Source organism: Natator depressus, chromosome 8 (genome assembly GCF_965152275.1).
Source record: "Natator depressus isolate rNatDep1 chromosome 8, rNatDep2.hap1, whole genome shotgun sequence".
Lineage (NCBI taxonomy): Eukaryota > Metazoa > Chordata > Testudines > Cheloniidae > Natator > Natator depressus.
This window is the reverse complement of record NC_134241.1, coordinates 92449537-92462547: the sequence shown is the minus strand read 5'-3', so window position 1 is coordinate 92462547 and position 13011 is coordinate 92449537. Positions and strand designations below refer to the sequence as shown.

General features: G+C 42.7%; 1 protein-coding gene across 11 annotated transcripts in view; it reads right to left on the bottom strand.

Annotated features, from left to right (window-relative positions):
• DAB1 (DAB adaptor protein 1) overlaps positions 1 to 13011 on the bottom strand; it is a 665352-nt gene that overhangs the window by 213819 nt on the left and 438522 nt on the right. For 10 of the 11 annotated variants that reach the window (XM_074961667.1, XM_074961662.1, XM_074961656.1 and 7 more), the window contains one exon: positions 6762 to 6874. The exons of the other annotated variant lie outside the window; for it this stretch is intronic. Coding sequence is in view for 1 of the 10 variants with exons in the window: in XM_074961665.1 (XP_074817766.1) it covers positions 6762 to 6780 (19 nt within the window). In the remaining 9 variants the exon portion in view is untranslated. The remainder of the gene's footprint in view (positions 1 to 6761; positions 6875 to 13011) is intronic. 11 annotated transcript variants of the gene reach the window in all.

Sequence of the window (13011 nt, the reverse complement as noted above, 5' to 3'; positions counted from 1 at the left end):
TGAACTCTGGGCGCTGTATAAGGGTGAAGGTTGATTACTGGACGTTGATCTGTAGATCCAGTTCCGTGAACAAGTCTACTGCAGTTTTGGTAATCTGGCAGGCCTCACTGAAGGAGCGGGCTCTGAGGAGATAATCATCCAGGTAGGGGGAGATCATGACCCCTTGGGAGTGTAGGTGAGCAGCCACTTCTGAGAGGACCTTGGAGAATACTCTAGGAGCTGATGATTGTCAGAAGGGAGTACTCTGTACTGGTAGTGGTCTTGTCCTACGGTAAATCTGAGGAATTGTCTGTGGGACGGTAGGATTGAAATATGGAAATAAGCATCCTGAAGGTCGAGGGCCGAAAACCAGTCCCCCTGTTCCAATGCTGGAATAATGGCCACTAGAGTGATCATCTTGAATTTTTGAACCTTGACAAACTTGTTGAGTACTCTGAGGTCTAGTATGGGTCTGAACCTCCCTTCTTCTTGGGTATCAGGAAATAGTTAGAGAGAAAACCTTTGCCTTGTAGATGGTGAGGTACTGGTTCTATGGCTCTTATCTGGAGGAGGAGATCTATTTTTTGTCATCATAAACTCTTGTGAGAGCAGTACCTGAAGAGAGACAGGGAAGGATGTTGTGGAGGTGAGAGGGAGGTAAAGTGGGTGGAGTACCCACTGCAAATGATTTTCAGAACCCTTCAGTCTGATATTATATGTTCCCAGGTGCTGCAGAACAGGGCAAGCCGGTAACCAAACGGGTGGGACAGGTTGGTCAGGTGTTGTGGTTGAGGGGAGTGGTCATTTCGACCAATACGTCAAAATTGATGGTCTGAGCCTGATGGTTGCGAAGTGGAAAGCTGTGGGCCTGATGGTTTGCGTGTGGATAATCTGGATTTCCTTCTCTGAGGTTAGTAGAAGCGTTGAGTTGGGAATTGTGAAGTATGGGATTTAGATTGAAACTGCAGACTACATTTTCTCTTTTGTCCAGGAGTATAGATCCCTAATGAGTGGAGAGTGGCCCTGGAATCATTAAGGGTATGGAGGGACATGTCAATCTCTTCAGCAAATAACTTGATGCCTTCAAAGGGAAGGTCTTCTACAGTCATTTGCACTTTCTTAGGGAAGCCAGATAGGTGTAACGATGCTGCTCACCACATAACCACTTCAGTGGAGATGGACCAGGCTGCTCTGCTGGGTGAATCAAGGGCTGACTGGAACATTGCGTTGGCTACTAGTTGTCCCTCTTGGATAATAGCTCAGAACTGGTCACAGTGTGACTCTGGGAGTTGTTCAATAAAACTGCTGCGCTTTGAATAATTGACACTCATATTTCACCTTTAATGCTTAATAATTTGGAATTCTAAATTGCAATGTGGCAGAGGAATAGGCCTTTCTCCTCAAGAGGTCCAGGCGTTTCCAATCCCTATCATAGGGGGTGGATCTCATTTGGTGCCAGGGGCCCCAGGAGTTTACGGCGTCTACGCCAACAGAATTAGGGGAAGCATGAGAAAAATGAACTCCATCTCCCTAGCTGGGACGTAATATTTTATATTGGCCCGTTTACACATAGGTGTCACAGATCCCGGGGTTTTGTCATATAGCCTTGGCTGGGTCCAGAAGGGCCTCACTGATATTCTGGAGCACAAGGAAGAGTGCAGGATGTTGAGGAGATTGTGATGAATATCTGTGGTGTGTCTGCTATCCTTTTTGCCAAGTCCTGGAAGAGCCAGAAATCATTGGCTAAGGATTGGGGGGGAAGGGGGCTTCACTGCCTCATCTGGAGAGGAGGAAAATATGTTAGTTCTTGGTGTAACTTCCTCCTCTACTCTGCCCTCCTGTTCCTCCATGATTTCCTCTGGAGTTTCGGAGGCTCTGGATGCCATGGCAGAGGGAAAACATCTCAAAGGCTCACAGTGAGTCAGGCTGGAAGCCTGGCAAGTGTAGGTTCAATATGCCATCCAGGGATCCGAATAGGGCCAATGAGATGGTGGATAGAGCCTGATGGTGGTGCCCATGGCTGGCCAGACCATTGTGGTGGCAGAACAAGTTGAGGATATGTATGTGGAGCCCATTGATAACGGGAGGGAGCATGGGAGGAGTGGTAAGAGATGACGTCCTCTCTCTCACTGTCTGAGTCACCACTAGAAAGCGGAGAGGCATGGCAGGGTACTAAAGAAGTTTCCCGTGTTTAGAGAAGACTTGGTACCAAAAGGGAGACTCTTGTATATCAGATACCCTGAGCTCTCTCAAGTACTGGAACTCCTGTGGTGCCGACCAATCCGCTGGCGATATAGAGGGAGTCAGGGATTTCACCCGCACCCAACACTCTGGGGCTGGATGGGTCACAGTTGACGGTACCCAAGGTACAACGTGTACCACAGCATCTTCTTAACACTGTGCTCCCTGCTCCTGTTTTTGTTCACTGGTACCACTGGCTCAGTGCCTGCGCCCATCAGGTCTTTGGGTGCCTCAACGGTATGTGCTGCTCCAGATCCTCATAAGCTATGGTACTGTGCTTGGACTGTCTCGCTATCAAGGGTACGGATGATACCAAGTGTGCCAGTGATCTTTTACAGCTAGCTCAGTGCTCACTCTGGGGGCTCACGGCTCTCTTTTCAGATGTCTTACAAGAGGGGTCCGCAGCTTATTTCTTCGACTCATAGTCCCTGGATGTTGATGGCTGTTGGGAAGATTCGTGCTTCCTGGGTGAGTCTTGGCATGGATCCAGGGAAAGCTGAAGGGCTGCATCCATCAGGATGATCTTCTGCCTCAATTTCCTGTCCTTTCGAGACCTGGGTTTAAGTTGCTGAAAGAGACCACACTTCTGCAAAATATGGCGTCCCCCAAGGGAATGAATGCAGTGGGAGTGTTTATCTGCTACAGGGATGGACTCCTTACAAGTGAGGCTCTTCTTGATGCCCAGTGAGCCGGGCATACCCCACTGGGGGAAGGGGTCCCCAACAAAAGGGGGAAAATAAAAGGGCTTTTGTTTTTTGAAGAGAAAATAAGGAAAAAACTACAACTCAGTCTGAAGGGGCTAACTAGCTACTAAAAATGCTAAAAAAAAAAAAAAGAGAAAAACAAACCATTGCAAACGGACTGCTAATGGCTCCATCTCCAGCCAGGAGCAGTTTAGAAGGAACTGGGGAGGGTTAGCCTGCGCATGCTGGTTTGCCTCATGAGGGGGTACAAGGGCAGACAGTGCATGGTGGGCCAAATGGCCACTGCTACCAAAGTTCTCCAATCAGCAGCGCAAGCACACCTACAGTGAAGCATCCATAGGACTGATACTCAAATAAATGACCCACCCACTTACCTAGACAGACAGGTTCCTGCAAGTCATCATATAAGGAAAAGGTTCTGAATTTCAATATGCAGTATTGGATGTGTTTTAAATATATGCTGTACCTATGCTCCTAAATGACACCCATTTATTCAATAGCATACAGTACATACTCTTCAACATATATTTATTGAGGTACTGTGTTTGAGACTTTCAAAGTAGTGTAGAGGAGTTAGCCACACATCTTCCATTAAAATTCAGTGGTCTAAATACAGGGCTAAATCGCTTGCATGGCTTTAAAAATCTCAACCTGTACAGTTGGGGTTTTGATACAATACATATGAGCTACACAGTGTATGGTATGTACACAATTACACAATCTGCTGTACTGCACGCTTTAGTGCTGTATTCTTAAATGATCATGTGAATTTTGAGGTAATAACTAATTCTGATTTCTGCTATATATTTAAATTATCCATGTATTGATAAAAGGGTGTTTAAATATGATCGAAGAGACTTCTCTTAAAAATGTTCACTGTGTCCTTGAAGAAATCCATACTCTAAACAAGCACCCCACCTGGGTATCACACTCTCTCATTAGGGATAACACCCACAGCTGCAAATATGTGCATTTTTAAAAAATGTGTAGACATTACATTAGTTGGAAGAAGGCCCTTAGGGCTCCGAAATATGGAAAGTAATTTATTTATCTTTAATTCACCCAATCTAAAACATTCCCAACACTAAATAATTACATTTCAATATGATGATTAAAATAGCTATTTTTATTCTAAGGGCTCGTCTTCACTACCAGCATAAGTCGACCTAAGTTACACTACTCCAGCGATGTGAATATCGTAGCTGGAGTCGACGTAGCTCAGGTCGACTTAACATAGTGTCTTCACTGCGCTGCATCAATAGGAGACGCTCTACGGTTGACTTACCTTACTCTTCTCGGGGAGGTGGAATACCAGAGTTGACCAGAGAGTGCTCTGCCATTGATTTAACGGGTCTAGTAAGACCTGCTAAATCAACACCCGATGCATCAACTGCAGCAGTGAAGACAAGCCCTCAGTCTATCTAGGGAAGTTGTTAGGGCTGTTATGAATCTGCGTGTTTCCTTACAGTGCACCAAAAGTGTATGCTTTAACATTTCTCTCTCAAATGAAATTGTATGTGTTGCCTTTTTGATGTTATTATGAAGACCAACACTTACTTGCAATAGCACCAACCATTTTACTAGTGGTGGATAGCATTATCTGAAGAATAATCTAAGGTGTGTTGAAACTCCAGAGCCTCAATAACTTATCTTCAATCTCATTACTGGAAAAATGAGCCTGGAAAATTATTCTCATTTATACGATATTGCTCTACTTTGCAAATGTGACATGCATCTCCAACCCTTATCTAAGATTCTCTGACTAGTAATGTAACTTCTCAGATTAGCCACTGAAACAGTACAGTATCAGCACACCATGGATTATTCATTGCGGAATGCTGTTCACAGTGAATAAGATGGTCGGTGCTATTGGAGGTAAAGAAAGGACCAAATGACCTATTTTTCATTTGAAAGCCAGTACAAGGCAGATAAGAAGGAACAAGCATTTATATACTGTGCATAGCCATAAATATTGTACAAAACCATATAAACTATATTTGTTTTATGTAGTCTCATCATTTCTGTGTTCTCCTCATCTGTTTGTTGCGTCCACCTATTGTCTCTCATCTTAGACTGTAAGGTCTTTGGGGCAGGGACCATCTCTTTGTAATGTATTTGTGCAGATTCAACCAGAAAGGGGTCCTGATCCATGACTTAAGTCCACAGGCGATACCAGATACAAATAATAACTGTTATTACTGTTAATAGTCAGACTTACCCTCACACCCACAATTAGATACATCAACGAGGATCTTCAGCAAAGATAAGGGAAGCTCACTTATAAGCTCACAGCCTGAAGAGGAGAGTGAACAGAGAAGCCTGCAATTCCCACTGAATCAAGTGCAACTCAAAGAGCCCCTTTATGCCAACTGGAAAAGGGGCTGGATCTTTAGCTGGAGTATATAAACTGGCACAGCTCCATTGACTTCAGTGGACTATTGTGATTTACACCAGAGGAAGATCTGTCCTGTTGTGTAGAATTCCTTCATTCACTCAGTTAAATCATGTTTGTCAGCAATTACATAGCTCTAATGTGTGCATAAAGCTATTCTGCGCCTGTTGATTACCAGGACATCCACGCCAACACAGTGAAATAGAAAGATACGAAGCAAGTAACTCAAGTGCTAAAAAAAAAAGTTATGCATTTGATGTGTATGCTTGATCTCTGGCTAAATAAAACATAGTAGCAAGTCATGCTTCTACCAAAACACCATCTAAAGTTCTAGTGTTTGACTAAACTAGTTGCTGTTCTCCGAATTTCATCCTAGGCAGCATTTCTTCTCAGTTTTATTCTGGAACAATACAATTCAAAATAAAACTCAACACGTTAAGTGGTAAAGACAGAAGAATAGGCTGAGTTTCGGAAAAGTTTATTTTTCTTTCCCTGAAATACAGCACTACTTCTGTGTGTACGCTAGCCTCAGCACTGGTTTATTTCAGTGCTCTGTAAAAATTACCAGTCTTGGGAGAAAACCTTCAACTCCGCTTGGTGCTCCTCCTCACAGTGCCAACGAGAGCATCAGCCCTTCTTAGACAACCCATAAAAAGCAGCAGTGCAAATCCTGCCAACTCCTACTCAATGTTCTACTTGCATGGTTTGTTATTACCCGGTGCAGCAACACCTTTTACGAATATCAATTTGCTCACTGCACAGATTTTAGAGACCACAGTGTAAAAGCAAAGGCTCCCTTCACATTATCTGTTTGTCTTCTGTGCCAAGAAACTGCTTCCTCTCTCTGTCGCTAATAAACTTTTCTTATTGTGGTTCATCTTAAAAATGAATCATCATAAATTTGAAAATACGTTCCTGCAAATCTCTGGTCAACTCCGTGGTGAGAATTCATTTATTATGAGACCACATGATGCAGAGCTATGCCTTTTATCTGAACAGGGCATATTTTTTTCACTTTGTTTTGATTCCACATTTGAAAATTGGTCCCATCTATTCTTCACCAGACCCAAAACTTTACTGATTTGTTCCCTGAAACATTAAATGCCAACTAGAAGCCAGGCAGACAAATAAAATCATTTACCAGTTTAATGTCTGGAGTTTCTTGTCTAAGGAAAGAGAAGTACAGTTTTAGGAGTGATGAGAATCCACATCTGAGATCAAAATCAATTAGCTTTAATCCTTTTGATCCTTAGCTCAAGCTGAAAGTCAAAAGACTTCCTACACTGGTTAATTTTTAGATGCAATTTTAGAAAATGGTTGACTTTTCTGATTTTGAAAGGGCATTACATCCTTCATGCGTTGGCCAGACTCAGGTTATGCATTGATTGTGATCGGTGATTTTCTGCATCACTTGCTAGTGAGGGAAAAACAGGCCATATACTTACATTCCCCATAATGCATCATTTTCTCTCTAAACAGTGGCAGCAAACAGGCACATCCAATACTGTATTACTTTCTTCTCTCATTCATGACGATGTCACACCCAGGCACTGTGATTCTGAAAAAGAAGCATTTCCCAGGTTCTAAGGATAGAGGTACCCCAACCAATCCATCATGCTTTGTGTGCTAATGATAGACTCATGCATAAGAGGCACCATAAGCAGTGAGAGGCAGCAGGCATGAAAAGAAGTGAATCAACTGTCAACGGTTGTGATCTGAAGGACTGCAAGGCTGTGATTAGAATTTTCAATCAGGGCTTCCACAATTCATCATGCTACCAAGGAAAGAACATTTTTATAGGCATGTTCCTTCATCAGTCCTTTCTGCTATTAGCATAACAAGTTCTAGGGCACACACAAAAAATGTATCAGATCTTGCTGCCTTACAGTTAAAAGCATGTATATTTGAATCTTTAGGGAGAAGAGAGTAAAAGACATTTGAGGGCAGCGTAACTATCATTTCCTGTTTGCATACACAACACTGAAATAAGATGCTCTATACACAGTACAGCATTTCAGCTGAAATAAAGCAAAATGCATGCTTCTCCCTCCACACACATCCTTCTGCTGCAGTCATGTTTCTAGACAGCTACGTTGAAAGTACCTCAGAATGTTTGATCTCGCTGCCATTGGGGGATATCAAGAAGAATACAATCTAACAGAAATCCTTATTCAGAACTTGTTTACATGCTCTATGCAACTCTGAGAAATGCAAGGACAGAGTTCTTCACAAAGAAAGCACACTCATAGCCTAACTACACAAAACTGCTTTCCGTATCCAATGTAGTCAGACCAAAGCCATACGTCTCAAAATAAAAAAAGGGTTGCCATGCTGATTCAGAGTGTGTGTATATAAATTCACAGTAACCACTGGTAGAGTCTAATTTTGAGTCAGTACTTGGAACACTAATGCAAACTATGTTCCATTTAGAGAAGAGAAGGATGATTGTGTGATTTAGAAGGTCTGGATTCAATTTCCAGCTCTCTCTATGACCTTGGGCAAATCATTTAATCTCTTGGTGCCTCAGTTCTCCATCTGTAAAATGGAATATCTCCCTACTGCACACAAGAGTTGTAAGAATGAATTCATTAATCTGTGAGGCATTCCAGTACTGTGATGATGGACATCAAGAGAAGACCATAACCCTGCACTAAGATTTGGGCTGATCGATGCTTGTGTGCCCATGGAGGCCTTCTGACTTCAGCAGGGTGCCATGTAGTATAAGGATCTGTTTGAGTGGATCTCACTGAAGAGTCAGTGTCTAAAAATCTAAATAGGTAGGGAGATAACCAAAGATCAGCCATTTACTAATGCATGCAAATAAAGCATTAAGTTTTAAGCTGAAATTTTCACATTAAATCACAAGTAACATATATTAAAAACACTATGCATGTATATAATTAATGCCTTTAAGGTCTTGCCCTCATTTGGAAACATGAAAAGACACTAGGCATTTTTTTAAAGTTACAAACAATTAATAAAATAAAGCCGTTTATTTCAAATAGCTAACTGGAATCATTTAATCTTAAAATGGAGGCAAAAAATCATTTTTCTACACAACATCCAATTTAAAAATATTGCAACAGTATTCATACAGCAAACTGATGCACATGAATTAAAACACTGAAGAGTCTATTTTCCCTCTTGGTCAACATACAGGAATTCCTTTGAGATCTATAGGTGTTAAGCATATGAATTAAGGAGAAACTTTCCCACTTGGATATGATTGCTGCTTGTCTCCAAACCCCAACAAATATGTTTTTGGTCATATTTTTATTTCAGCTTGCAGTCAGCAGATACTCTTTAAATTGTTACTTGGGCATGTCTGTGTCTTGGTTTGATTCTTGACTGTGTTAATTTCTTACGAAACAGTAATTTGTGAAAGCATAGATTTTTATAGGTAGATGTTTCAGAATTATTAATCATTAAAAGCTTTTTATGTGCTAACTTCTAAATCATTTTTTTACTGGTTATCATGTTAAAACTATAATGTCTTAATTGTTTTTCCATTGAGGAAGAAATCAACAGATACTGCAAATTATCTGGCCTTGGTCCTGCAATGACTCAATGTGGGCAATCTCTTTTGCCCACACTGAATCCCGCTGTAAGCGAAACAGGAAGCTCTAGTTGGGCACAGGAGATCCAACCTCATAGAGCTCATTACAGGACTGAGGTCTTAGAAGGGAGGGTAGGGGGGAAACACAGCTATAGTAGGATATGCTGGACACCTAGAAAGAAGAACTGTTCACATCAGCTAAAAGGTCAGCCTGTCTGACATCTCTCCGTGGATGTCTAGCCACCAGCTCAAGCTCAATATGGCTAAAATAGAGCTCCTAATCTTTACCCTAAGCCTTTCCCTGCCACCTCTTTTCTTGATCACTGTGGACAACCCCACCATCCTGCCTGCAACGTGGGCCCATAACCCGGGTGTATCTTTGTCTTGGTCTTCTCTCTAGGTACTCACATGCAGCCTGTCTAAATCTTACAGACTATTTTTGCACAACATCTCTAAAATACAGCCTTTCCTATCCATCCTCACTTCTAAAACTCTCATCCAGGCTCTCATCTCACATCTCGAGTATTGCAACATCCTCTGGCCTTGACAACTGCAATCTTGCCACACCCATATCCATTCAGAATGATGCTGCAAAAAAACACTGTCTTAGCCAGTTGCTTTGATTATCTCACTCCCTCTCTTTGAATCCCTCCACTGCCCTTCCTTCTCTACTGGATCAAGCATAAAATGCTTGTGTTCACTTTCAAGGCCTTTCATGGCCTATGCCAACCCTATACCTATCATTCATTATTGAAATGTTGATTCTCACCTCCCACTGGCCAATGATGCCAGCTCACTTGTGAAATACTTGAGAACGCACCTTTGTGCTTTCTCTCTTGCTGTCCCTCACACCTTATAGCATCCACAAAGCTACCTCATTATCATCCTTCAAATCCCTCCTCAAACCTTTCCTTTGCCATAATGCCTACAAAAAACATGACAGTGGTTAAGCCACAGGTGTGCCGAGACTACTGCCTAGCATACTGACCAATACTGTCTCATTGTTTCCTTCTTCTCCCCCATCTGTCTGTATCCATCTGTTGTCTCTTATCTTATATGAGACTTTAAGCTCTTTGGGCAAGGATTTTTGTTCCGTCTTTGTATGGCACCTAGCACAATGTAGTTCTGATCCATGACTAGGGCTCCTAGGTGCTATAAAAATACAAATAAATAAATAAATAAATAGTTTGTTTGCGACATATCTGCATTCTAACACCCGCAACTAAAACCTTGCAGACATGTTCAAGACATTGTTAAGAATCATTTCAACCTGATTTCATCCTACAAATCTCAAATCTAATCTCCATTCCAGATACGATAAAAAAATGGAAAATGGCCTAAAAATTGAATCTCTATTTCCCTTCATTGTAAAACAACACTTATAGAAAAAACACACTATAGATACAACAAATCCTCTCTTTTTGGTAATCCTTACTCGTAATCTTCTAGGGACCTATTTTTACTTTTCCCTTGGCATTCACATCTCTCAGCATTTGCCAACTGCTGCAGATCATTTCACCCAGTGAGCGGCTGCATATTCAGCTATTTATTCAGGGAAGATAGCATTAAAAATGTATGAGTGTGAACTGCCACGAAAGAGGAGGTTTGGACTTCAACACATTTTAACATAGGTTCCAGTATAGGTCACATGTAAAACACCTAGAGGTTCATTTTTAGCCATTACTCCTGAGGGAATTCTGCTCCAAAAATATAAAAATTATGGACACCATATTGCAAAATCCTGCAAATTTTATTTGTGAATAAATAAACATGGCTGCAGCATGGCAGTTGGGAGCACAGGCCACTGGCTGCATTGAGATGGGAGATCACCCTGAAGGCCCCACCTCCCCCAGGACAGGGGCTCGGCAGTGAAGCTGCACCTGACCCTGACACAGTGCAAGGGCTGGGCCTGCCCCAGAAACACCCCAGGGCCTTGCCTCTCTGTGCCAGGCACACCAGGTGTGGGTAGGCAGGATCCAAGTGTGTAGGGGCTTAGTGTAAGGGGATCTAGGTGTGGGGTGAGAGGTTTATGTGTGGGGCATTCTGGGTGCGGGTGGCTCAGTGTGAGATCTGGATGCACAGGGGCTCGTTGGGGGGTTCCAGGTGTGGGCAATGGGACTCTGCAGGGGATCCAGGTGAAGGTGGTTGGGGCTCAGCAGGGAGGTCTGGATGTGGGGAGATGGGGCTTGGCAGGGGGCCCAGATGCTGGGGGAGTGGGGCTTGATGGGGTGGGGGTCTGGGTGTGGGGGCTCAGCAAAGGAGTCCAGGTGTAGGGGGGGTAGGGCTTGTCAGGTGAAGGTTCAATGGGCCTGCTTAATGGGGAAGCCCCTGCTGCTACTGAGGGGATGCCGCATGCTGGGCTCCTCTTTATCCCGCGATTCCCCTAACCCCTTTTCTTCTCCATCCCCCTCCCCTCACTCCCACATTCCCCTCCCCCTGCCCTTGCCACCCCCCCACGAGTAAGCCATAGAAAGAAATCATTGTAGGCCACTGTAGATACCCATGTACATTTATTATGGGCTATTTAAACAGCTAGATAAATAACTGCTAATGTATATTTTATTTAGCTAGTTAAATGTCATCTAATAAACACACATGAATATCTACAATGAGCTGATTCAGCATAAAATATCTACGGCCAAGCCCAGTAAGGTCACTGAAACTAACCCAGCAGCAGTTCCACTGACACAGAAGACAGGTTGGCTTGCCAGAGTGGGCCAAGTAACACAATACACTAACACGTTTTAAAACAACTCTCTGTGCTGGGGAGTTGTGGGGCAGTCCAGAAGAAAGGAGACCAGGAAAAGAGCTCTTTGAAATGAGCTTCGTATTCCCTGTTATCCCCAGCTACCTGTCCAGCATCTCTTCCCTCTCTTCCTCCCTCCCCCACTTCCCTCATGATCACCAGTGTGTGACCACACACCCTGCCACTGTTCCTGCTGCCTCTTGGTCTGGGAGAGAGCACGCTTGCACAGCCGAAAAGTAGGAGAGGGACAGGTCTCAGCAACCCGGATGCTCATCAAAATAAATATGAATTCGTATTCACCTGTGTGTGCCTCTATTATCCTACACATGAGAGAAGAATATTCCCCTTGTCTGAGCTCTAGACTGGACCCTGTGAGGCAAGAAGTCATCTGTGAGACACTGAAAAAGACCCCACTCCAATCAATGTATTTTATGGAAAGATCCTCTAATGTATTTCTGTTTTTCACAGGTGGCTGCATTCCAGCTGTGTTTAATTGTATACAACTTGTGAAACTGTTGTAACAACTTCAATCCTGAAGTAACAAGAATATAAAATAGGCCAGACCTTAGTAGGCTTGCCCAAGTAAACCAATCCTGATAAACAGATTGCATCACTCTTCAAAAATGGTGACCACTGTTGAGCAAAGATTTTTAGTGTCCTCTGGAGGTTTAAAATACCAGAAGGGCCTAATCTGTTTGCTTCCTGAAGACTTCACACCACTTTTAGGAGCTCAGGAGCCATTTAGGATTATGAAAATAAATAAATCTCACCACTGGAGAAACTGCATATGAAGTTAAAGTTTCATACAAATATCACATAATCGTCAGTGTTCACTGTTTTCAGTGCGTGGGGGGGAGGAGAGGCAGTTTCCACAGGTGAAAAACTGATAAAGACCAAAAAATGTGGCTATAGTTACTAAATGGACAAAGTTAACCCTCAAAAAAGTTAGGAGAAATGCAGTTTTATCCCTTGTGAAATCTCCTGATGTTGGCAGTGAAAACCAGTATTTACTGTCTGACCTCCCCGCCCCCACAAAAAAAAATATCACAAATAAATATCAGGCATGCAAATAAATACTTATGAAGTGGTCATATAAAACTGTCAGTGGTTTCTCTAGGATTTGTACTTTAGCTAAGAACCACACCATTAGCATTTCCACCACTAAATACAAAGAGACTCAGGCCTCCTGTTCTGGCATGTAGGTAAGACTGTGACACATTTGTCTGGCAGCCAACATTACAATTTACATGTACTAGAAAGCAACATATAAGGGCCCTGTTTATGATTAAAATATTTCAAGCTACAAGACAACCTGCTGCTGATAAAGAACTTGTAATGCCCTTCCTCTGAATTTTTGTATACTTCATATGCAGTTCTCTTGCAGTCAAAGTGT